The sequence below is a fragment of the Enhydra lutris genome, unplaced genomic scaffold, assembly GCF_002288905.1.
Source record: "Enhydra lutris kenyoni isolate GAN:26980312 unplaced genomic scaffold, ASM228890v2 scaffoldscaffold39, whole genome shotgun sequence".
NCBI lineage: Eukaryota > Metazoa > Chordata > Mammalia > Carnivora > Mustelidae > Enhydra > Enhydra lutris.
Genome location: NW_019154123.1, coordinates 13,245,792 through 13,272,322, shown reverse-complemented (window position 1 = coordinate 13,272,322; position 26,531 = coordinate 13,245,792). Strand labels below are relative to the sequence as shown.

The following is a 26,531-nucleotide window of genomic DNA, read 5'->3' as shown; positions in this document are numbered from 1 at the left end:
TGGCCTGGGTCCAAGGAACAGGGCTGAAAAGGAATGCTAAAGAGACTGGACTCCTGAGGGACTTAGAAGGTGTGAGGGGGCAGTGATCCACTCTGGAGCCAAGGGAGAAGCAGGAACTGAGGGAGGAACAGTCTTCCCATTTCCCTTAGAATGCTATACAATTCTGATGTTGTAAGGATTAAGGGGAATGTGGTACCATTTTGCATTTCTTAGGAGCAGTGGCCAATGACTCTCAGTTGACTTCGGGGACATCAACGTGGAGGTCAAGACACTAGAATACTTGTTCTGAGCAATGTGAACACCCACCGGAGAGTCCCAGATATAACTAGAGAGGTCCTTGAAGGAGACACTAAGTTCCTGGGGTTTTCCTGAAGGAGCCATGAGCCAGCAAAATTAGATATTAATGCTGGTGTGATCTCATTTGCACCCACAGCCTCAGGGGTCAGGGGCTGTCCAAGAGAATTCAGGTTATACAGATGATTAGATTCTTGGGAATGGCCTGGTCTCTCCAGCCTCCACTGGGCTTCCTCTAGACCCACTCTCCAGAAGACTAATGTGGTCATGGTAGCCACTGGGGATGGGAGCTTTTTTCCTGGGGGCAACTGCTGAAATAGGGGGTCCCCAGGGGCCCAGGACAGAGCTGGTCACCGTCTCAGCTCAGCCGTGGTGGCACTCAAACACTCTGGGAGGACACGTGGTGGTTATGTGTTTATGGCCTGACTCCCCTAGGTGAGCAGGGACCACATGTTAGCTGTCACCATACCTCAGTGTTTAGAAAGTACAAGGAACATAAGCACTAAAAAAATCTTTGTGAAGGAAAGAAGAGGAGGCAGGCAGAGAGGGAGACAGGGTGTAATAATAGCACGTGAGGCGATCCCTACCCAGGAAGATAGGTCTCACACGTCAGGTAGCCAAAGTCAGAGCCGTCACAGTCCTCCACGCCCTTGTGCTGGTGACCATCTCCACAGTAGGCCCGGTGACAGCCTGAGGGACACAAGGAAGTAGCCCTGAGAGGGGCCAGGGTGGGACAGGCTTACCTCAACCTGTAAGGACTGTGTGGCTTGAAGGGTCCGTGCAGAGTACGTGCTCTCTTGAATGGACTTCCATGAAGCTTTAGTGCATCCATGGACTGCCCCTCATACCCCCAAATCCCACACCAGAGAATAAGGAGACCCAGGCTCCAGTCCACTCCAGCGACTCATTAGCCAACAGACAGAGAACAGGCCACTGGGCTTCTCTGAGCCTCCATATCCCTACCTCAAGCCTGCAGTGAGGACACTACCTCCTTCAATGGGGTCTCTGTTCTCACGCAAGGGAAGCATCTTGGAGTCCAAGCCCCACTCCCATTTTACAGGGCTTTGAGACCCCATCAGTTCCTTCTTGCTGTGTGATCTATCAGACAGTATCTGCGCCAGGGGCAGAAGGGACTCCAGGCAAAGCCGGCATGCCAGGGAGGACCATCCCGGCGACTCTCATGGGAAGTACAGCTCCACCGAGAGGGCGCCAGTTGCCTCTCCGCCCCACATCCATCCCTGTGCACACCGTCCTCACTATGCCACCCCATCAGCCTTCCCTGAGCAAGGAAGGAGACTTTGCATTTACACATCCCCAGCCCTGAGCTGGGGCCTGGCTCCGCACAGCAGGGGCTGGAAAATACTTCAGTGGAGGGATGTTGAACCCTTACTCTACCTGGATGATCCAGTGCACATTAGCGCACAGAATTTCTGAAAACCTGAGCAGTCATACCCATTTTTTGGTTGAGGAAAGCGACAGCTGGAGCTGTGAACCACCTTCTATGTCCCCTGCTCACTGGGTAGCCTCCTCTCTGAGCATCCCAACTCTGTTCTGTCTCACTGTAAATCTCCTGCTTTCTATCTCCCCTCCTGCTTTTGTTGTGTGACTGGAAATAGAAGAAAAGCAAACCCTCCAGGGCTATGCCACCCACCTGTCCCGGTAGCATCCCATCAGCCTGAAGGCAGCTGCCCTGAAAAGGGGCTCTGCCACTACAGCTCCATCTGGTAACACCACCCGATTCAAATTCTTGGCTTCTCCCTTTAGTCCTTCGCTCTGCATCACCTTTATCTTTTGATAAACAATGTGGACTGGAATGTGGGTTTTGTCCAGAAGTAGGATTCAGGAAAAGGGAGCAACTGGTGGCTTCTCTGGGGGCAAGGTCCTTGACACTAACCCCCACTGACATGCTTGGGCAGTGGAAGTCCACATGTGGCCTGAATGGGGGGGGATGTTGTCCCCACAGCAGCCCAGGTGTTCCCCCTCTGGCTCTAGAACTGTCCAGGGGCTCGCTCTCAGCCTCTCCCCACCCGGTGGCACTCTGCTCTTCAGAACCCCCCAGATGGGCCCCACTCACTGATGCAGTCATCGTCCACATTGTTGTTCCCGTCGTCACACTCCTCCCCGGGTTGTAGGACCCCGTCCCCACAGGAGCCGCGGTGGTCTACAGTGTAGTCCACAGGGTAGAAAGGGGTCACCTGGCCAAAGAAACACATGACAGTGACCAGGGATGGCATGGTGAGAGCTGCAGGCAGGACGTCATTGGTACTGGGGCCAGAGGCTCTGGGTCTGTGGGGCCCTCCTCCTGGGGTGGGAAGAGGCACTCCTCTCCTGCTGCCCAGAGCTCTGCAGCTGACAGGAAAGTGGGACAGATCAAGACAGCAGCCTAGCAGTGAGGAGATCGAGCCCATCTGGAACCCTGGCTCAGAGAGGAGGTTCCATGTGGGGAGCAGGGACACAGAGAACTGCTCAGAAGCAGAGCAAGGGAGGTTGCCCAATCCTTCCATGGGAACAGACTGCAGAAAGCTCTGTGCCAGGCCCAACTGTTGGCCCTTCTTTCCTCTAATGCTGTGTGCCCTTTTGGGTTTGGCTATGTCCGGATTGTCTGCCTCAGGGTACCTGGATGGGGAGCCAGCCAAGGCTGTCCTTGAAGTACAGAGATCTCTGGTCTTTGCGGAAGGCAATGGCGTTTTGGGTGTTCAGCTTTTCAAGCTCCTCCTGGTTGTTGACTACAAAAATCTGCCAGAGAACACATTGGGGAGGATTTCAGAAAACACTCCTATAGGGGGCAGGGGGAAAGCTGGAGGAGGAAACAGAATCTCTATCCTTGGGCTGGTTAACAGCCTGGTTCCTCCCTGAAATAGGGAGGAAGGTCTTGATTCCCACATCTTCTCAATCCAGTTCCAGCTCCCTGAGTTTGCAATAAGACTATCCATGATTTGGGGCACGTGGGTGGCTCAGTGGGTTAAGCATCTGTCTTCAGCTCAGGTCATGATCTCTGGGTCCTGGGATCAAGCCTCACATCAGGGTCCCTGCTCAGTGGGGAACCTGCTTCTCTTTCTCTCCTTCTGACCCCCACACCCCACTGTACATTCTCTCTCAAATAAATAATATCTTTTTTTAAAAAAAAAAAGACTATCCATGACCTAAATTTTTAAACTTAAACACTTAAAATGCTTGTAAGACTTAAATAAAAAGGTAGTATCATCTAATTAAGTAATTCAACATCTGGAAATGATTCTTAATGAAATTGTTATACTTGAAGGTGTTCGTTACGGTTTTATTTACATTACTGAAAAGCTTGGGAGAGCCCTATAAGTATCCGAAAATAGGACGCTGGTTAAATAAATCACAGCACAGCTGCGTGTTGGATGGATGTTAATGCATCCACTCAAAAGATGAACTGATGTCCAGGGTTATCTCAAGATAACCCAAGGGAGGGTGGGCAGCAGTGAGTGGGTGTAAAGAGGAAACAGGAGTTGCCAGGAGTTGATAAATGTTGAAATTGGGTGAAGGGTACATAGAGGTTTATTACACTATTTGTTCCACTTTTGTATTTACTTAAAATTTTAAATATTTTTTTGTTCCTAAAAAAAGACAAAGAAAATACTCCAAAATGCACCTACAACCAAATGGACAATTTGGTTTCCTACTTTTGATTTTCCTTTATTTTCCGATCTCCTATAATGAGTATCTGTCAAGTATAATGGGGAAATCAATCTTATTAAAAGGCTCTTAAGAAGCTCTCAGAGGATCAGGTGAGAGGTCCTGAAGGATAACCAGCCCAGATTTGTCCCAGGAGCCTTACCACAGGAACGTGAGGCGAACTGGGCCCAAAGACGGATTCCCTATAGGAAGGGTTATTCACATTTGTAGGGGTTTCACAAAGACAGCTTCCTGGAGGCCCGGGAAATCCTCGGTCCCCTTTGGGTCCCATCACAAGTTGTCCTAGGAAGTAACAGATTGCTGAGTCACTTGAGTGAAGGAAGAAAAAACCAAATAGCCCAGGGAGGCCTGAACAAACTTCCCAACAGAAAGAAGGTCAAAGTCCACAGTATTTTAGGATAGGCCTCGGGGGAGAGGTTCAAAGAGACTCTTGTTCCAAGGTGTGGAGGAGGTGATGTTCTCTGTGGGTCCCTTAACCATGCTGGGTGTTGCAGCACCTTTCCCAAACGTCCCTCCCTTCACTTTCTCTATACTTCAGAAACAGGTAAGACATTCTACTTCCCTGACTACCTTGCATTCAAGGTCTGCGACGGGAGAAGGGTAGGCATCTGGGAAAGTCTATCCTGATACAGGAAAAACATTGCTGGTAAGAGACATAGTTTCCTTCTCATTCCTGTCTAGAAGACAGAGAAAATGTCTGGTGCTGCAGCAGCCATACTGCAACCATGAAGTAAAAAGTATGAGAAGAGAAACCACACACAGAAAAGACCCGTGGCTCATGGGACATGGGACCCTAACAGTGACCCTTAGAGGCTGAATGGACACCAGCCGTTGTCCACTTCTGGACTTCTTTGTTATGTGAGAAAAACAATCCCCTTTTTGTTTAGACTATTATTAACAGGGACTTCTTGCTGATGAACACATTGCTAATTGATAGCTCTTATTATTATTTTTATTCATTTTATTCTGTTCTTCTATGTAAGATCTTTATAAAGGAATTTCTGAAGGTGGGTTTCTTTGATTTTTTATGGAAGAAAATGGCATGTTTGAAAAGGCTCCACCTACTCATTGTCCCCTGGTACTGAGAAGAACGTCCTAAACATATATGATCAGAAAATTTACTCCCTGCAGTGTGGGTGGCCTGCTAGGGTAGAAGTTTTCACCCTGACTTTCAAAGGCCCTAATGCCCAGGCCAGAGCCTAGACTGATTCCATCAAGAATGCTGAGAATAGAATCCAGGCATCTGTGCTTTTAAAAGCTCTCAAGCTGATACCAACATACACTGAGGTTGAGAACTGCTGGTCTAAGGAAACAGTCTTTGCACAAGCCATTCCCCCACTAGATTGTTCTCTCTTCACCCTCTATGCCCCCCTCTCCAAGTGCCTCCTAACTTGCTCCTGACCTGGGTTGCAACATCACTTCCTCAGGGAAGGCTTCCGAATGCTCACACTCAGGCACGTTCACCTTGGATACAATTTCATAGCTCCCCATGCCTCTTCTTCACAGCACTTCTGTTTGTGACTTTTGTACCTTGTGAGATTATGTGACGAAGGGCAATCTCCCCCAGTAGAATGTAAGATCCACAAGGGCAAGGTTGGTGCCCATGTTCATTTACCACGACTGGACACACAGGAGGGGCAGGATACATGTTTGAAGACTGCCTCACTGGATGAACGAATGTAGACTAACTGGTCTTCAGAAAAGGCTAAAAGTCACCATCAGGTTGGCTGGAAAGAGCTAGAGCAAGAGCCATTCAACAGGAAGAGAGGAAAGAGAGGGAACTCCTGGAGACGGAGAAAGGACGTATGTCTCCTCCTGAGAAAGTAAGGGGGAGTCTGGAGACCAGGCAGTCATTGCTTTCAAGTTGTATAACTTCCAGCTATCCAACAACAGGCGACACGGTTGGCAGATCCCAGAAGGGCAGAAAATAAAACGACCCCAGGGGAGAGGTCCCGTCAAGGCTCCAAGGAAGCAGCTTCAGCTAGAGGATGAGACCCCAATGGGAATACTCTCCCCACAACCCTGAGCGTTCCAGAACAGATAGGTCCAAGATCAGAATAATGCCAGCAAGGGAGGAAGGGAGGCTTGCCAACATTTTATCCCAGGTTGTGGTAGTTTGTTTGAAAAAGAAACATGCATCCAATGCTGCAGGAGGAGCTCAGCACAGCCCGGAGAGACAGAGACCCCACCGGCCCAGGAATACTCTGAGTAGTCGTCACGTGTGGAAACCAAAGTGGGGATTTCTAGAATGCGGAGGATGTGAGAGTAGCACTGGAGCAGGCTCTGGGACCCCAACCGTTCCTCCAGATCCGTGGCCTCAGAGCAATTCAGGAATTCATCCCATTATCCAGCTAGTAAGTGGGAATGCTGAAATGTGAATTCATGTTCAACTTAACGCTATGCCATTCAAGAGACAAACATCCAAGAATATCGATGCCTGCAGGAAGCTGGCAATTCCCAGGTACCACAATGATTCACTTAGACCCTGTCTGGGTGCTGGGAGGACTCAGCCAAGTTTGTAATTCAGTTACTGCAAATTACATCCTAGACACATTTTGTGTCTAAATTCCCTCCCCTGCCTCCCAGCATCTCTTTCTCTATAACTTGGGTACTAAAGAGCTCCCGCCCTCTCCACCAGCCCCAGCACCGGCCTGCCCCCCAGCACTGGGCACCAGAACCAGAGCCAGCCTCCCAACAGGACAACAGGATGGGGCAGGGTGCCCGCTTCCTGCCACCACTGCAGTTTTCCTGCAGCTTCCTTTCAGCTGTTGGAGGGCATCTGTCACCCCTGCCTGCTGGTTTCCTGCCAGGAGGCACTGAAGGGCATGGCGACTCAAGCTTCCCCAGCCTGGCTTCTCAGAGTGGGCTGAGTGGGCCTGGCTGATCCATCATCCCTTGTAGCCATCATTGCCCTGAGAGCCTCCCATCACCATGGGCTGTGCAGTGGGAGTGGGCCTGAGACGGGAAATCTGGGAGAAAGAGGAGGCACCACAGAAACATCTCCATATCACCCCCAGGTCCCACTCTGCCTCTGCGGAGGCCACATGGCTGAATGGAAAGGTTTCAGGCCCAAGAGCCACAGACTGACTCTAGGCCACCAGTCACCTCTGTGACCTTGAGAAAGCCCCTCTTCTCTGAGGTTCAAAGTTCTTTTCTAGAAAGGGTGGTTTGGATAAGACCAGGGTTGTTTGACCTGTGGTCCACAGAGCCCAAGCATATCCCAAGATGGATTTGGGGCAGGGGTTCTAGAACTCTGTGAAGCAATGTACAGAATCTTGGATATAGATAGACAGATTTTGCTCCTGAGTGGGCTTGGGACTTTTATCAGCTTTCAAAGGTAGTCTCAGGAATCACTTTTGCGGCCTGAACCCATTCTTGATAATAATCCAACTGGCCCCACGCTTAGGAAAGTTCTCTTTTAAATTCCTCCTTCCTCTTCTTTCCCTACCCCAAAGAGCAGGATTATTGCCCCATTTTCTTCAGTCCCTTCACTAAGAGGATCCCCAGAAAGGAAGTGACTCAAAAGAAGGCACGGGAAGGGGACAGGAATCAGAAATGGACTGCATCAGGCGCCTGGGTGGCTCAGTGGGTTAAGCCGCTGCCTTCGGCTCAGGTCATGATCTCGGGGTCCTGGGATCGAGTCCCGTATCCCTTCCTCTCTCTCTGCCTGCCTCTCTGCCTACTTGTGATCTCTCTCTGTCAAATAAATAAATAAAATCTTAAAAAAAAAAAAAAAAAGAAATGGACTGCATCTGTCTTGACTGCCATGCAGTAATGTGGGGAGACAGACTGAGAACCCAAGTGGCCTGTGACCATAGACTGTCCATCCCACCTGCCCGGGACTGTGGTGATGCAAAGCCGCCTTGGCCACAGAAGTGGCCTCAAGGACCTGCCATCCAGCAGGAAGATGGAACTCCTCAGTTTTGTGAGCTGTTCGATACCCCAAGGGCCAAGAGAGTCCCTTCCGAAGACAAAACTCAGTCCTCACACCACGTTCGCAGTCCCTGGGCCTGGCAGCTCATGATCACGGGGTTTGAGGGGAACATGACATGTGCCAGAACCGAGGAGGACGAGGACAGTGATGGACACTTGAACAACATGGGCTTGAACTGCACAAGTCCACTTACACGCAGAGTTTTTATAGTACAGTCCCGTGGTTGCATTTTCTCTTCCTTATGATTTTCCTCCTAACATTTTTTCCCTCCAGCTTACTTTCTTGTAAGAGTACAGTACATGACATATAGAACTGACAAAGTATGCGTTAATTGACTCTTTGATATCCATAAGGCTCCCAGTCAACAGCAGACTAGTAGTCGTTAAGTTTTGGGGGAGTCACAAGTTATACATGGATTTTCGACTGACTGGGATCAGCGCCCCTAAACTCCACATTATTCAAGGGTCAACCGTAGTTGGAAGGACCCTCATAAGGATCATCCAGTCAATTCACAGAAACAGATTATGTGGCATGGACACCTGGGCCGGGTGTCGTCTCCACCTGTTTCCCCTAAGGAATAGAAACAGGTGTGATAAGACACCTTATTGTTATACCAATTGATGTTTGTTTTCCCACTACTTTTTCCTCTCCTGATTTCAAAGAGGTAGCAAGACTTTGTGCTTTCTTGCCCTTGGTGAAAACAAATATGATGTGAAGACTGTACCTTTCTGCCCTCTGTTCTCAGAAGAGAAAAGCTCCTAATTGGGGTAGCAGTATAGGAGGAGTGTGACAAGCCAGGGGGCTGGAGGGTGGAAGGGGGGAGATCACCCCAGACATGGAGTGACAGGGACCCCAGACATGGAGTGACGGGGACCCCCTGCATCCTGGTGAAGAGGTAAGTTCTCAGAAGGAATGGTTGTGGGACCAGTCTTGGAAATGTTTTGACACCCAAGCATGGCATGAAGATGGCAGCCACCAGGCCCCCTTGGACCATGTGCCCTTGGAGAGCAGGCCTTTCAGAGGTGAACAGGGCAGATCAAAGGCTGGAGGGAAAACCTCTGAGGTTTGTCTGCCATAATCCCCAGACTCTTTGCCCAACTCTTTTTTTGGCAGCTGAAGGAGTGTAGAGAACCCCAATAATGCCTGAGATTGCATTTTCCTGGCAACCCAGCAGGTTAGAATCTCAGAGCCAGCTTTAATTTGGTTTAAAAGATCTAACAAGTTATGACATTTCTTGACCATCCCATGACAGGGCTGTGAATATATTCCTATAAACACAGGAAGGAAAAGTGAAATGTAGAATTTTAAAATGCCTTTGTTTTCTTAAGAAAAAAAAAAAGGTAATAAAAATTGCTTGGATTCCTTTCATACAACAGAGGACAAAGGACCCTATGGAGTGAACAGTCTTCTCAGGCCCAGTGATGCTGTGTTTATACAGACAATGTGCCATGAAAGGTCGTATGTGGAGCTGATGAAGGCACAAACTAATTAAAGGGTTTAGCTCATCAAATTAAACAAGGCAAACAAGGTAGCAGTGCTACTATGCCCTCTTCAATGGTAGACTTTGATTTCTTTTTATGATTTCTTTGTGTGTTCAGAATAAACTAACAAGTACTCTTTGATAAAACTACATAAGATAGAAGCTCTGCCACACCACATTTACTTCTAGGTTTAAGAGAACTGCTTGGAGTTGTGGAAGGTTTTTCTAGAAAAAGAAATTAGTTGATGAAATACGTGCCGGTTATTTTTCACATGAAGTATAAATGACATCACCAGTGTAAACATGGCTCCCTCTGCTTTCTCCTCTATTAGTTCTCTAAAATCCTACAACAGAATGAGGATGGTATTTACCTCTCTTGTGCTGAAGTAGAAAGAGTCAAACTGGAGAAATTCTGAATATATTAAAGTGCCTCTAGTAGTTTCTAATTCAAAACACTAGACAGACCTCTGCAGGCATCTCCTTGTGCCCTCTCTGGGGAGGCTGGCCAGGAGGGTGACACTGTAGATCACGTGAAGCAGAGTAGCTCTTACCTGCGGATGGGGGGCCCGGGGGGCCTGGGGGACCTGGACGGCCAGGTTGACCAGAAGGCCCAGGCTTGCCTGGTGGGCCCATTACTCCACTATCTCCCTTCTGCCCCTGACAGAGAGAAAGGCAGAGCCTGTTATGATAACATGACATGGCAAACTTCCTTCCCCATTTATGCCTAAATCAGAGACCACCTTGCATTTTGGAGCAGGAGCCCAGGGCAGGATGCTCCTGAGGCCTTGACCATCAAGCTCCTAAAAAGCTCAAGGCAGGGGCACTTGACTGAGTCAGTCAGTGGGGTATAGGACTCTTGATCTCAGGGTCATGGGTTCAAAGCCCTATGTACTTTGGCTGTGGAGCCTATTTAAAAAAAAAAAAAAAAGAGCTCAGGGCAAGTGACATTTGAGATTGTGATGGTTACAAGTTTACAGACATTACTTCTTGCTATCTCCAGGAAACACATGGCACATGCCTGCTGAAAGGAACCAATCCAACCCTCTCCCCTCACCAGACAGAGGAGGAAACAGAGGCTCAGGAAAGAGCAGAGATTCACACAAGGCACCCAGCACTGAGGCAACAGACTTGTTGCCTAGGACTCAGGCCTCTGCTTCCTCGTCAAGACCCTTTCTATTTTACCACAAGAGCCGTTTCCATCAAATGAGTGGCTCCCACTTGCTCTCAGGATAAAGACCCAGATCCTTATTTCAGCCTACAAAGTGCTGCATGGCTGGCCTTTCCAGTCTTCTGGTGTTTTTGGTCTTCAAGAGCACAACTTGCCTTTTACTTTGCTCCTCCCTGCCCAAACTCCCTTTCCACGCCTCTGCCTGGTTAACTCCCTCCCAGCCATTAGCTCTCAGGTAAAGTGTCACTGCAGCACAGCCTTCTGGACCTTGCTAGACTCTGCCAGACCAAGTGAGTTCTCCTTGTCACAGGCTCTCAGAACTAGGCCCCCTTCCTCCCCGGCCTTTACCCAAATCAGAAACACACCATTATGTGTGCGGTCCTTTCATTGATGTCTCTGTCTGAGACATAGGCTCCCTGTGGACCAGAATTTGTCTTGTTCCCCAGACTAAATGGAGGAGGAGGAAGATGCTGACAACACAGAGGAGACGTAGTTCTGCTGAGCTGGAAGTCAGGAGACCTGGGTTTTCATGTTGCCCATGAGACCCTGGGTCATGCAAGTCATGCAAGTCAGTTTTTCTCATTTATAAAATGGGGCCATTACATTAAACACACACATTTGTTGTGAAAGTAATAAAGCTCCTAGAGGTGAAAAAGTAGTTTGTGCAGAAGCAAGGGCTGGGGGTGGGGTCAAGCTATGATTGATAGCAACTGGCTTGGTTTCGTCTTTTTCACGTGATTGGAAAAGATCTGATTTCTAAAAGAGAGCCATACCTGGAGCTGTAGCCATTCCACACAGGATGTCTACCTTGATGCCTGTTCTGAGAGGCTCAAGAGCAAATCTTTCCTCCTTAGGGCTGCTCTGAGGAATGACCCCAGAAACCAAGGTCTGTAGATGATTTGCTAATTGTCTGCTCTTGCGCTGGGCCTAAACAGGACAGTGATTAATGCACGACATCTTTGACCTGGATCCCCTTTCGACACTTGTGCCTTGGCAGGCCTGCCCATGTAATGAAACATAATCTTCCCCAAGTCTGGGAAGCAGGGGGGCAGGGCACTCCTTTCCAATCACAACAGTGACGCATGACCTGCCGCTTTGTCAATGTGGCTCTGCGGTCTCTCCTGGCAATGTCCAAGGGGTTCTGAAATTCTTATTTATTTATGTATGTACGCATTTATTTATTTTTAGGAGTTCTAAAATTTTTAATATGGGACCTGTGACATCAGAGTTTATTTCCAATTCCATCCTGATGGAGGGTGCTCATGGTAACTAAGATGGGTCCCAGAATAGCAAAGGAGGTCACATCATCTTAATATAGCCACAGTTAAGTCTTGTTTTTCTAAAAACCACATCAGCTGACTAGAGTACAGGAAGTGCCTCAGCTTGAAGGAGCTGGAAGCACTCCTTGATTCTGACACCAAACAATGATGGAATATTCTGTATATCAGAATAAGCCATGTCCCTATGAGCAAGACTCACCGAGCAGTGCTTTCCAGGAAAGGCATTCTTCTTTATTCCTTTCCTACCACAAAGCTTGGTGATGCCTCTCAAGGAAGTTGTTCTTATGAATATTATTATAAATCTTCACTGAAGATTTATAATAAGAGTGGAGAGCCATTTTCCCAAGCCGGTTGAAAGGGCACCAAAAGGATGGGCAAGTACTGAAGCATGAAGGTGAGGAGAGATATGTGGGGAAAAGCAGTTCTCAGCGCTCCAAGTTCGAATACTGCCTTTGAAGCTTGCTTGTCTGAGGGGGTCACTCTACTGCCCTGACCTCAATTTCCTCATGGCTAGACTGAGGGAAGTAGATGAGATGATCTCTAAAATCCTTCTGGATCTGAAATTCTAATTTCCTGAAGTCCCTGCTGGATCTCTGATTCCAGGAGTTGGATTGACTTATGATAACCTCCAGAAACTCTTAGTACCACTGGTCCAGCAACATCCCATGTAAAAGATTCTGTGGTAGGAAACTAATTCACGATTTAAAAAATAAAGGACCATGGTGGTCTACTAAGGTTAACAGCTAAAGTCTCTGCTGACTAGACAGCAGAGAGGGTTCGGAGCATGCTCAGCTTGTTTATAACATCCTGTAGGAAGGAGGAACCCATTTCTCTCAGCTCCTACCCATGGTCCTGGGGTAGTTTTAAGATTGTTCCAATTGAATTATTTCAGGAAATAGCCTTCTTGGCTCAAGCCCTCACCAGGAAAAGATAAACACTGTCCAAGAAAAGCACCAAAAGGATGGACACCAGCAGGCTTCTTGAACCCCAAGCTGTGAAATCAGCAGTAGGGAAGAAAAAGATTTTTCCCTTTTTTCTCCTTTTCCTGAGCCAAGATTTTAGGGAACTGTGGCATCACTGTGAAGTTATGGACATGCCATCCATTTAAAACTTTGAAAAACTGTACTGGACTACTGCGACTCCAGAAGTTATAGTGGAATTTGTATTATCCAGGTTGGAGCCCGTGTAATTCCCAAGTTCACTTGGAAAAGACCAGAATTGGTTTCATACTGTTACCATTGTTTTGGACCCTGGCCACATATTAGAATCATGGGGAAGGGGCGCCTGGGTGGCTCAGTCAGTTAAGTGTCTGCCTTCAGCTCAGGTCGTGATTCGAGGGTTCTGGGATCAAGCCCCATGTTAGGCTCCCTGCTCAGTGGGGAGTCTGCTTCTCCTTCTGCCTCTGCCCCTCCTCCAGTTCACGCTCTCTCTCTTTCTCTCTCTCTCAAATAAATAAATAAAATCTTCAAAAAAAAAAAAAAACCCAAAAAGAATCATGTGGAGAGCTTTAAAAAGCAGCCAGCCATGCTGAAGCCCCATGCCAGGTCAATTATATCAGATGATCTGGGAAGTAGGGCCTAGGCACTGGGGGTGATGAGAGGCAAACTTGGAACTACAACCGTTGCACCCAAGGCAGAAAACCTGTATCTAATCTGTCCCCAGCTTCTAGATGAGAACCACCGATCTAGCCTAAGGAAAGAATGAAAACATAAGAATGGAGAAAGGTTTGCACCCCAAAGATGTTCACCTCTCAGCATTATATATAATTTGGTTAGGCCTCTCTTGTCCAAGCAATCTACTGCTTACTCATTTACAAAATGTGATGCAGACATTTTAAAAAGATGTTTAAAAATGCTTAATGAGGGGTGCCTGGGTGGTTCAGTTGGTTGAGTGTCTGACTCTTGGTTTTGGCTTGGGTCTTGGACTCATGATTATGGGATTGAGCCCTGTATCAGGCTCTGTGCTCAGCGGGGAGTCTGCTTGGGATTCTCTTCCTCTCTCGCCCCCTTTGCCCTTCTCCCTGCTCATGCATGTGTGCTCTCTCTCTCAAATAAAAAAAATAAATCTTTAAAAAAAACTCTTAATGAGTATGTGCACTAATGAGCAAACATGTGTATGCTGTGACTTTAAGTTACAGTTTTAGGATACAGCAGTTACATATTGGATATAAAAGACACAAACAACTAGAAAGTTCACAAAGAAATAACACTGGAAGGAAGTACACCGAAATGGTTATGTTTGGGTGTTAGGCCTTTAGATGACTTCCCTCCTATTTTCTGAATTTTTCAAGTTTTCTGTGATGATCATATATTACATTTATAATGGGAAAAGAAGTGAAAAGTTTACAAACTGAACCAAAAAAGTAAAGGAATGCCTGTCCATTAGAGAAAAGATGAGAAGTTTCTCTGAGGCACTGAATACAGCTCTAAAGCCAGCTAAGGCAAATGTACCTTCATCTTTCCTCTCCTTATCACGTCACATGGTTTGACACCAATGCCTGCTGACCAGGGGGAGTTCAGAATGAACAACTCCCCTAAGCCCTTAATAGCGCCCATAAAAAGAGTGGAGTCACTTACAAATTGCGGGTCTGATTCGGGAAAAACCACTGTATTGCTGAGACCCAGAAAACCCTTCAACAGCAAGGAGATATTTGGGCTGTCCTCCAAAACTCCATTTGTGTCTGGGACATTGAGGCAAAAAGCAAGTTTTCTGGATGAACAACCAGATCTGGATTCTACTCCCAGTTGCTTTGGTTAAGACAGACCCATTCTTATGAACCAAGGATCCACTCTTGCTTCTGGCCTTGAACACAGTTTGAATGGGGTGTTCGCTTCCAGCTGCTTCAACCCTTGGTTAGCCTAGAGAAACAGGAGCTGCTGGAATTGGTGTTCTTTCTGCCCACCAGTCTCGAGGACGCTGGGGACTGTGGCTATGGAATATCTATGATGGGCTCCACCTGTCTGTCTCTCTATACCACCCACCTACCTGTCAGGAGGGTCTGACTTCAGGGGCGTGGTAAGCACTAGGAGCCTTACCGGCTTTCCTCGTTTTCCTGGTCTTCCCCTGGGTCCTCTGGGTCCTGTAAACCCAGGCTCACCCTTTGGACCCATTTCACCCTGGAAAGAAGAAAGAGAAGCAAGAGAGGAATTAGGCATGGGGGAAGGCACATCTCTGCAGGTCCATCTAATCATCAGTCATGAGGGCAGTGCACTTGATCATTCTAGACCTCTTCCAACTGGCCAATGTGGGAGATTGGGAAAGTGATGAGGTCATGTGAAAGGTAGATAGGTTTTTCAAGTAAGTGGAAGGAAAGGAGGAGGTTACCCTGGGTGGGTTATTTATTATCTGCGAGAGACAGCTCCTGGGCAGCACACATTTTGGTGTGCCAAGTCACCATCCTAAACGGCCAAAGTAGGACATTCCTGCATGTCAGCCACATGTGTGCCTGTGACATGGCACACTGCCAGGGAAAAACGCTTTCTCTTTTAGTGGAAATTGTGTGTTGTATTTTGTTTGTTTATTGCACAAATTCCAATCAATGAGTTTTTGAATGACTGGACACAGTTTTGACAAATGTCATCTTTGGAAATTTTCTGCTCAGGTAATGACCTTTATTTAGGGTTATAAATTTCCCTACTCTTCTGTAGAAACTTGTTTGGTTCCAGCTCATTTTCATTTGAGTTAGATGAAAACTGTGGGGAAAAATGTTCCAGACATATAACCACATGCTCAATGTAATGATTGTAAAAGGCAGGAAAAGCAATGTCAACAATACTCTTAATTGAAAAGCTCTACTCTGAGCTATCAGAACCAGAAGCACCAATTGCAGAATTCCATAGTTTCAGGCCAACTTTTGTCAAACCCATTTCTCCATCATAGTTTCTCTCCTTCCCCGTGTTCTTCTAGGATTCCAGGGCCACCTGCTGTTTTGGGTCAGGGACCCCACAGAGCATCATTCCTGCCTCCAGTTATCCCTCTGGAGCCCAGAATGCACCACCAGCAAGTTAAGTTTAAAAGAGCAACCATGAGAGTTTCTGTTAGTCAGCAGCTAGTGTCCATGAAAAGCTACCCCAGGCACTCAGAGAGAACAATAAACACCCAGAAGGCTCTCCACGTGGAAGTCAGAGGAAGTATAATACAGTGCACACTAATACAGAGTAAGGATGAAGCATAAACTCTGAAATTATGTCACTTGGCCAATGTAACAAATTTGTCCCTACCCAAGCCACTAACATCTTGCCACACCAAGAACTGTTCTTAAACCTGTGCTTTCTTTCCAGCCTGTCATGTCCTCCATCATCTAGGCAGTGGGAAAGTGTGGGAGGATAACATGGATTCTATGTTGTACAATTTTCCTTGGCTGTTTAGAGGGGGTCATGGGGTATTTTGTCTGGCTTGGAGAAAACAGCCGCATAAATGGTATAAGTGGTTTTGTTTTCTTTTTTTGTTTGTTTGTTTTTTTAAAGATTTTATTTATTTATTTGACAGACAGAGATCACAAGTAGGCAGAGAGGCAGGCAGAGAGAGAGAGAGAGAGAAGAGAGGAAGCAGGCTCCTCGCGGAGCAGAGAGCCAGAAGAGGGGCTTGATCCCAGGACCCTGAGATCATGACCTGAGCTGAAGGCAGAGGCTTTAACCTCCTGAGCCACCCAGGCGCTCCTCATTTTTTGTTTCTTTTTAAAGATTGGCAGAAGGAAGTGTGGCCCCTCTCTTCATCAACTGGAAGCAGCCAGTAAGTTCTTGATCTAATTTCTAAGACCTAATTATCGTTATCATATCATCTTTGTCTTAAAACAGCCTGCTGTGAAAGGGAAAGAGAACTCTAGATGGCAAATCTAGTAAACGGTGCAGAGGCCAAAGATGTTGTCATCCTTAATTCCACATTAATTTATTATTCTTTGATGTTCACTCTTGCACTGAATGAAAACCTAGCCTAAATATTTTTTAATCAAATTATTTTTTTCCCTTTTAATGTTTCCTTTAACTTGCTTATGCAATTATTTATTTTTAACCCAACATTCCAGCTAGGGAATAACAGGAACAGAGTTTTTGACAGCTTAAGACAGTGATAAATAGTAATAAGAGATGACTGAAATTGTTTAAATATGCTCTCCTGGCTGGAGGTCAGATAAAAATTGTTTATTTGAGTTTGGAAAAGAAAACTTTAAGGTAAACTTGAAAAAACCACTAGGATTCTAAGAAAGCATGCATTTGCATGTTTGAAGAATACTATGCTCTGAGGCTTAGGAAAAATGACACCCACCAAGGTCAATGGCTTTCAGCGTGAGGAACCACCATTAAAACGTTAGATAAAGGAGTTTTCAGTGGCCAGTTAGGTATGCTCTCACGCTCTCTCTTTATCCTGACACCTCCTCTCACCAACCCCCCATTCTTCCCCAGGCCCTAACCCTACATAGAAGTTTCCAGAAATCTGCCAGTCCATTGCTACTTTCATAATTTTTGTCATATCAGGACACCACTCTATTGTTAGTTGCTAGATATTTTTTCTTTAAGTCAACTGAATGAACTCCATTTTTAGCAAGCATTGTTCCCAGCAAGATATCCATGAAATTCCACTAAATACTTAACTGTTTAAATAAAAAGATTAACCATCAAATGAAAAAAACTTTTGCTGTCACCCAGCTAAAATAACTCTGTGTACTGCTCTCAAAGAAGGTCTGAGTTGACTGTCACCAGCAATGGCCATAGGCCAAAGATGCCTGTGCCTCACGCTGGGACCCTTGATCATGACAGCTCAGATCTGATCCCTCTGTCATGATGCCTTCTGCTTCTGAACATTACCATGGCCCTCCAACAGTCAGGAAGACATAGAAAGCCCTCTCTACCCGGATGGTGGGTCTTCTCCCTCCCACTGAACTGGAGGGTGGTCTCAGACCATACTGGCACTCTCTCTCATCAATGTGCACGGCAACTTTCTCCTCTTCCAAACCAGAACCTTCCATGGCAAAACCCACTTTCTCTCTGGACAGAGAGGCAGAGCTCTTTGTGTAGTGTGTAGAAAGTCTGATTTTTTTTTTTTTTTTTTTTTTTTTTTTTTTTTTTTTTACCAAGGCCTATTTTTACTTATAGTACTTACTTTCTGCCCCAGCATTCCAGGAAATCCTGGGAAACCCTGTGAAGAGAGCAACACACAGAGTGATTCTCTCTGAGAGAGGGCCCAAGAGAGTTGTGGAAGAGTGTGCTTGGCCATTTTCAAGATAAGAGCCCAGTCAGCCAGTCAGCCAGCCAGCCAGTAAGCTGGACAGCCCACAAGGGGCTACGACTTCGTTGTAGTTTATCATTCTATGCAAAGGCCATTACCTTTTCTCCTTTGGGACCCAAGTCACCTCTTTCACCTCTGGATCCCTAGGAGGAAACCACAGAGAGTCAGAGTTAATACGTGGGAGGGAAAATTGGAGCATTTCACAATGAAAGCTCCCTAAGCCAACACCCTCGTTTTACAGGCCAAGAAGTAGGCTCAGAGTTTAGGTGACTTGCCCAAGGAAGGAACGCTTTGTGATCTACCTTTTATTTGGACCACAAAGACCTTTTGCTTTAATAAAAGACAACTCACAGAAAATTCTGTGTCCCAGATCCTCTCTCATCTTGTAGGAAATTGGTCCCCAGGTTCTGGCTGGGTTTTTTATTTGGTTTGGTTTGGTTTTTGGCAGATGAGAAGGTTGTGTGATGGAAGCTTAAAGACACATGTCAGCCATCATCCTCCAGTATCCCTCAAGCAAGCAATGTTCCCTCTCCACCAGGCACAACTTTCAACTGCTCTTCTGCCCTACTTCCACTGGAGCTCTTCCCTTGCCCACATGCCCTGCCTCAGGAGACCCCTCCCTGCTCTCTCAGCCCAATGACAAAGGCTGTGGGAATATCTAGGAATGGTCACTATAGTCACTAACTTAAGAGAAACCTGGGCCTGTCCTCTGCTCATCATTGGCCCTAGAGCCAATAGCCCAGGCCAGGTTCTGGGAAGCCATCAGAGACAAACACTAACCTTTTCCCCTCTGGATCCAGGGTAGCCCTAAAAGAAAGCAAAAGGTGCATTTAGGATCAGCTCTATAGGACCTTTGGGTTTGATGCAAGAGTAGAAGGAATCCCTGAATGTGACGGTGAGGTGTGTCCCCACCTCGTGCTGCAAGTTTTAGTGGGGGTTTTAACAGTAAACACAAAGATGTCCCTGAGGGTTATGTTTCTCCCAGGCCTAAAAAGAACATTGTTTTTCTTACTCACAAAAGCCTGAACAAGGTTTCCATCTGCTTTGTTGTTTCAGGAGCTTGACTCTCCCTGCCCAGGAGAACAGCAGGAAAGACATCTCTATGCCTCGTGTCCCAGGGATGCTGTCCCCTAAAGGGCTGGTAAAGGCAAGCACTCTGGTGCTGGGCTTTCCAATATCTCTGATGTTCCCCACACCTGGGACGGCAGCCCCACCCAGTCCCCATCTTTGTGGAGAGCAGCTATTCCAGAACCTTAGAGAGAAGACCTGGGAATGTCCACCTGGACCAACACACTGACCTTGGAGCCCATTGGTCCTCTTGACCCTGGCAAGCCCATCATACCCAGGTCACCTTTTTCACCCTGTGAAGAAGGGAAAAAGGACCTACAGTGACTTTTACTGGAGAATCATGGGCAGGATTAGGATGGAACAAGGGCCATCAGGGCTGGCTGGTGAATCTGAGGACCCCACATCCTCCCTTGTTCACTCCCAGGGGTTCAAGGCTGCACTTCATCCTGGTATTTGAGATTAAACATAAAATGAAATTGCCCCAGGGAGAGCAGATCTCCAAACTAAATGCTAAAATGCTATAAATGCTCCCTCTGTTCTGAGTGGCTTGTGAGAGGGTGGGGAAAGAGCTTGGGGGCACTGGGGCCTCAAAGCCTAAGTGTCAGCACCCCTGAAAACTTCACCGGCTTTGTTCTTTGCAGACGGACGGCCTTTCAGGCATTTCCATATACTTTCACTCTAGGTTTGCAGCCAAATAGAGAGAACATCAGCCTCTGAGCTTGCATTACTGAGACAGGGGACTAAGACTCATGGGTAGGCTCTGAACCGTCTGTGCTAAAAATTCCATACCAGGGCTAAAAAGTAGAAATATAAGATACTTAAACTTAATTTAGAATTTTTTTAGAAGTCACATTAAAACAGGTGAAATTAACTTTAATAACATTTTGTTTGATCTGATTATCATTTCAAGCATATAATCACTATAAAATTAAAAAGGTATTTTACATTCTGTTTTTCATAATAAATATTTGAAATCTGTTGTGTATTTTACATTTAAATCACATCTCAGTTCAGGCATTAAATTTTCATCCAAAATATTTGATCTTTATTAAGATTTCCTTGGGACTTTTCCTAAGAGGGCTGGGAACACAGTTTTCTACTCCCATAATAAATATAGCTGGTAAGTGAATCAGAGCCTATAGACATTCGCCTGCCCATCCCTGATTTCTACAGGTCAAGTCTGCACCCAACAGTCTGTGACCAAAGTGAGAAGAATACAAACAAAGGCACGGATGTGGATGTGTCAGCTTCCCATAATCTGTCTGAAGAATGGGATTTCATTGGCATTAGGCAATCCCTGTCTAAATGTAGGACTCCAGTTTTTCCAGCAGGTCAGTGCCCATCCCTTAACCCCCAGTATCCTGCCAACAGCTTTCCAGACACAAGCCCCTCTTGTGAACATCTCAGGGAAACCAAAGAACTGCATGCTAACTCTGAGGACAAAAGAGAACCAGGGCCCCTGTGAGAGAGTGGAGCAGCCCCTCATTTCCGCCCCCAACAGGCACAGAGCTATTGGAGAGACCAAGACCTTGTAGTCCAAGTGAAGGAGAAAGTATTTGGGGACCTCTGGGCAGTGCTCATCTTCTATTCTCCTTCCTCCAAAGGAAATGAGTTTCACTATGTGCCAAAGGCCAAGAAGGCTGATATTTTCTTCCCTCATGTTCTGATACCACATGAGCCCCAAGACTGTACCAAACTTACCCTGGGTCCTTCAGGGCCGACTGGCCCAGGCATGCCAGGAACACCCGGGGAGCCGGGTCTACCCTTCAAAAGTGAACAACAAAAGTCAGGACGACTGGGTTTGTTTCCCTCCTTCCAGGAAATGAGATTTGTTTGGTGGGCTCAAAGGGAACTGTGGGGTCCCTAAACATGGCCTCTGGGTTCCTCATCCCCACCCTCCAAAGACTGGTAGCCTCGGAAGTTGTGTCACATAGATGTAAGTTCAAGTCCTCGGTATCACATTATGTCAACACAGAAGATCTTATTCTATCCAAGAAATGGAAGGTGGGGGGAAAAAGGAAGGTGGTAGAGAAGGGATTCTAAACTTCTTGGCTTTTTGATCTTTATCACTCCACCCATCCAAATGTTCCTTGCATTGCAATAGGTTCTTCCCAAGGATACAGTGTAGAATGGGATAGGATTTTGTTTGGGGTGCACTGGCATATGCTGTTGGTACTCCCCCAAAAGCTTTTCCCCTTGCTCGCTGTGTCCATTCCCCAGGGACTCTCTGCCTTGCTGCCACAAGTCACGCCTGCAACCTGCAACTGCGGAATTTGCCCATGGGCAATTTGGGATCCCCAACAATTTATGTACCTGTTCTCCCTGCAGCCAAAAGCCCAACTCCCTTACCTCAAGGCAGGACAAACTGCCCTAGGAATGAGGCTGAAGGTGGACTTCTTGTGACACCGTGCCCAGGTTGGGCTTCTTCCCCTGCACCACCCAACTGCCCTTCCCCTCAGGATCCACCCGAGAGAGCGCCCATAAGTCATTCACTTGCACATGTGACCTCCACCTCTGCTTCTAGGGAAACCAGCCTCAGCCAGAAGCTATGGAAGAGCTAGCCTTAGAAGAGAAAGAGGGAGCAGGGACTTGGGGTCCATCTCAACCTCTGCACTCATTGGCTAATTTCACAGCTAGCCTAGCCAGACACGTGGAAGGCTCAATCCCTAAACCAGAGATCACAAATGCTGGCATGTGTACTGGTTTCTCCTCTCGCCGTCCATGTTCATGGCAGATGTCACTGATCTATCAGGGTCCTCGTTAGTTCTAAGCATGGAGACCATCCCAGCATCCTTTGCAGCCCAGCACTTCAGATATCCACGGTGCCTACCCTGGAGCTATGAGTTGAGCCCTGGGGGAATGAAATTTTGCTTTGCGAAGGTCTGTTTGAGGCTTTTGTTGATAGTGAAACCATTTGAGTAAAACATTCAACCAGAAAAATAGTAATTTATGTTTAGAATTATAAGCATCTTTTCTGGCCAAAGTCTTGCCCCTTCTGCTATCTCTGAGACCACAGGTTCAGTACCAACATCCATTGACCCCAGGGAATGGCTGCTGGTTTACTCTTTCCTGACATGAATGAGAATCTTGATGACATGTGTTTGCTTCACTCAGAGTGCCCGTGACCTTAAGTGACTCCCATTTATTTCAGCTGGGCCGAAAGGCAAAAGACATTTGTTTCTGTTTTGTATTTTGTTCCAGTATAACTAAATAGACAGTGAGAGTCATTTTGTGCCACAGCTTGGGGTGGAGGGTTTCTCTAATGGGTGGCAGGATGAGATGGTCTGAGGTTGGGGAAATTTGGCCCGACTTGGCAGCCCCTGGGAGAAGTCCAAATGTCTGGTAGTAGCAGGCTTGAGCTAGCAAAAGAACAAGCAGAAAGAGCCCACTGTCATCCTCAGAATGGCAGTGTGATCATTGTCCGCCTGGGAACTGGGGCCCAAGGAAGTGCATTGCTGGTCCCCCCTACCCCTAGGTGTGCATACAACACCCCCCCAACCCCCGCAAAGCACAGTTGCCCATATAATGCTGACAGAACAGCATGGACCATACCTTCCTTCCTGGTAGGCCAAGCTCCCCCTGTGGATGGAGAAGACAGGTAAGCAGAGGCTGCTTTGGAAGAGAAGTTCTGGAAGCACAGAGCTTAGTAGGGCTGATGGCTGGGCATGACCATGTGGCTTGGTTGCTTGGCCGCTCACAGCACCCCTGCCATGTCAGTGGGCCAAGCTGAAACACACCAGTGGGATCTCACACCTGTAGCAGCAGCCCCATCATTATGGAGCCCATCCTCATGCACTAAGGCAGAATTAGCACATGCTTTGAAATCTCAACCAGAAAATTCTCAGTGGCATCCCCAGGATACAGGCTGGAATTACCAAGGAGAGGCGGACTGAAGAAAATAGAGGCTCATACCTTTTCTCCCTTTGGTCCTATCTTGCCAGGAAGTCCCGGTGGACCCTATACCATCAAGACAAGAAATGAAAGAAATAAATAAGGACAGTGGGTGAGGGAGGCAGGGCTGGGAGGGAGGCCTTTAGTGCACTGGAATCCTCCAGCAGTTTGGTTTCCTGGGCAGACTCAGGGCTCCAAGGACCCCATGAAGGACCCTCTTGTGTCCTCCAACCCAGTCTCCCTGTCATCTTCCAGCTTTCTCTATGTTTCCAGTGGTGCCATGGTTACAACTAAAGAAATGCTGTTTGCTGAAAGCAAGAGGCTTCACGGCCTCTCTTATCTTTTTAGCTGCCTTCACCAACTTTTCCTGGGGCCCCGATAAGGGTGACATTCTGCTTTGCACACAGGAAAGCCAACTTAGAAATTCCTGTGCTGGCTCTATGGGCACCAGGTGCAGCGAAAGCCTTCCTTGAGATGTTAAGAACGTGGGCAATGGTGCATTTTTGTCCCACTGCCCAGCCACGGGAGTGGGGCTGATTCCAGCTCAGGGATTCTAGCACCCACTACACTAAGCTTGGCACACCCCCAGCCAGAATGTAGCTACTTTGTGCTCACATGGTCTACGAAATGCTCAGCTGGCTAACTGCTTTCCAAATTCCCTAGTACAGCAGAGAGGACATCCATCAACCCCCAGCCGGTCACTACTTCATCCCCAAGATCTACAGGTGGACATGCCTAACGCAAAGCCTGTTTGAAATCTGATTCCTATGAGACTTGTACAAATACCAAACAGCCCCCTCAGCAGCTCCCACACCTATCACCTGAGACTCCCTGAGGATCTTTTGAAAATCCCAAAGGCCATGGCACACCCCAGATCAATTCCATCACAAGTGCAAGGAGAGGGGCGCAGACATCAGAGATTTTTGAAGTTCCCAGGGGATTCGAATGAATAGATAAGTTTGGGAACCACCCTCTTGGTTTATTCTCCTGTCTGGGGGAAGGGAGGTAAGTAGGGAGAGTTATTTCCTTTCCTTTCTTACTCTTCCCCTTCTCTCCCTCCCCTCCCCCATCTCACCACTTCTTTCAACCTCCCTTTCAACCTTTTCCTCCTCCCTCCTTCTCTCTCTCCCCACTCCTCCTGGTCTGGGCATCCTTGTGTGGAAAGATGGCTTCCTGGGAGGGTGATCTCACCACCCTCCCTCCCCAGCCCCCCAACCCAGGGACCCACTGAGGACTGCACCAGCCCCCCCATCTAACCCTAGGTGCTGCACCCGTTCACTTCAGAGCTGTGTGGGCCAGGCTGGGTGGATAGTGCAAGGTGCAGGGTATACAAATCCTCAAGGATCAAAGCCTGGGGGGGCACCAGTGTTTCCAGAAAGTGTGACTCAGCGGGGCAGAAGTTCCCTGCTCCTCCAAAGCCCGGGAGCCCAGGGTGACAGAGGGCCCCAGGACCATGCCCATGCCAGGCAGGATGAGTGAATACTCTTCCATTCCCTCATTTCTTATTATCAGGCCATTGTGCTCTGGCTCAGAGCTTCTCAAGCTGCGATGTGCAGGAAATTCAATAGGGGGTCTTGTTAAAATGCAGATTCTGATAGTAGGGGTGTGTGTGTGAAGCTCCCAGATGATGCCAATGCATCTGGTGATCTCACTTTACTTGGGAACAGCATTTTATGCTGTGTTCTAAGGCAACAGAGGGGGCTACAAATCCAGTCCCCGCCACCCCAGCTGGGCGGCACATTCTCCGCAGGACCCAAAGGGATTGCACGAGGGTCCAGATGTGCAAGCAGGGCTGGAGAGCTCCTGGTGTGAAGTGAGCAAAGAATCCCCCTTTCGTTCCCATCCCCTGTGGTCCTCACTGCACTGAGATGGGGTGGAGTTTGCCAGAGGAAGGAAGATGGAGACCCACAGCAGAGGTGCCTCTCAGGGCCCATCCTGCCTTTCTGCAAACTTCCCAGCCCCTCTGTGGCAGCCTCTGGACAATACTGGGTCCCAAGTCCTGTTTATATTGCATTTGACAAATGTTTATGGTAAGTTTATGACAACCCGTGCCCTGGTGTGAGTTGGGCACAATGTGTGAACAAGATAGGTGATGTCCTTGCTCTCAAGACCAGGGCTGGGCCAACCGTCTCTGTTAAGAGGCAGATAGCAAATTTCATAGACTCTGCCTCGGATACAGTATCTCTGTCACAACCACTTACCTCTGCTCTGGCGGCACAAAGGCAGCCCGAGACGGTACAACTTTGATTACATAAACAGACGGCCACCAGGACCTGTAGGCCACAGTTGGTCAGTCCTTGCCAGAGAGCTTGTATTTTACAAAGGGAAGACCAAAGAGGCCAAGGACAATAACAAAACCAATAAGAACACTATAACAAGATGAGAAAATGATGCAGAGAATTACAACAAGCCATCGGGACGGAAAGGGATGGGGAAGTCTACTCCAGTGGTTGAGGAAGGCGTCTCTAAGGTAAAAATCAGAAGGAAGAACATTCCACACAGCCAGGGCCACAAGCGCAAAGACGCTAAGGCTGGAATGAGCTCGACATGCATCAGGACCCAGGAGATGCTCGTCAGCTGGGCAATGTTGGTGGTCTGAGCTGATGCAGGAGATACAGGCAGGGTCGTCCGGGGGACGGGAGGCTCTGGGACCCAGGGTGAGGAGTTTGGTGCTTAGTGTCCCATGATGGGAAGCCACAGGAAGGAAGGAAGGGGTGACAGAATTTGGAAGGCACCTGGGCAACTGACGGCTGCTTGTACCCTCTTTCCCCATCCCATGGCAGGCCCTAAGCCCCAGCCAGGGGTGTTCCTTCTTGATGGACCCCTGCTCCCAGGTAGGCCAGAGGAGCCAGGGTCTGTGAGACAGGGTCTCTGGAGGGTACTCCTGTTTGCCTAGAAAATCCTTTCTCTAACATTGTGCCTGTTCCTCACACTGCCCTTAGCTTCAGTGGGGAGTGGTGGGCTGCCTGGCTGTAGGATCTGGGGGCCAAATGAAGTTCAGGGTAACAAGTTCCCCATCACCTCCACTTTCCTGCACCAAATGCAGGCACTTCTCAGGCTACTGCAAGGGTCAATGGTCACAGAAGGAACAACCCAGTGTCACCAAGTGTTTGATGGTAATTACAGTAACCATCACATCCACGTAGGCGGCCGCTCGCTTGGACCCTCACCACCACCAATATCCAGTACTGCAGGGGTAATTGTTATCCCCATTGCAGAGAGGAGGCAATCGAGGCTGTGAGGCCAAAATTCACCCAGAGAGGAAAACTCAGTGTGCTATCCACATGGCCCTGGAGCTGGAGGGGAGCTAGAGAAGGAAAAACAGGGGCGTCTGGGTGGCTCAGTTGGTTAGGCGTCTGCCTTCGCCGCAGGTCATGATCCCAGGGTCCTGCTGAGCAGTGAGTCCTTTTCTCCCTCTGCCTACCACTTCCCCTGCTTGTGCTCTCTCTCTCTCTGACAAATAAATAAATAAATAAATAAATAAAATCTTCTAAAAGAGAGAGAGAGAAGGAAAAACAGTGCCCATATCAC

At 47.8% G+C, this 26,531-nt stretch overlaps 1 protein-coding gene across 3 annotated transcripts in view; it reads right to left on the bottom strand.

Annotated features, from left to right (window-relative positions):
* The window catches only part of LOC111155117 (collagen like tail subunit of asymmetric acetylcholinesterase), a 54,772-nt gene that overhangs the window by 1,101 nt on the left and 27,140 nt on the right, over positions 1–26,531 (bottom strand). For all 3 annotated transcript variants that reach the window (XM_022515179.1, XM_022515182.1, XM_022515180.1), the window contains 13 exons: positions 23,022–23,066; positions 22,662–22,688; positions 20,811–20,873; positions 19,340–19,402; positions 18,822–18,848; positions 18,140–18,184; positions 17,916–17,951; positions 14,855–14,935; positions 9,923–10,028; positions 4,100–4,239; positions 2,911–3,030; positions 2,369–2,489; positions 882–984 (listed from right to left, as the gene is read on the bottom strand). In XM_022515179.1, coding sequence (XP_022370887.1) covers positions 882–984; positions 2,369–2,489; positions 2,911–3,030; positions 4,100–4,239; positions 9,923–10,028; positions 14,855–14,935; positions 17,916–17,951; positions 18,140–18,184; positions 18,822–18,848; positions 19,340–19,402; positions 20,811–20,873; positions 22,662–22,688; positions 23,022–23,066 — 977 coding nt within the window. The remainder of the gene's footprint in view (positions 1–881; positions 985–2,368; positions 2,490–2,910; positions 3,031–4,099; positions 4,240–9,922; positions 10,029–14,854; positions 14,936–17,915; positions 17,952–18,139; positions 18,185–18,821; positions 18,849–19,339; positions 19,403–20,810; positions 20,874–22,661; positions 22,689–23,021; positions 23,067–26,531) is intronic.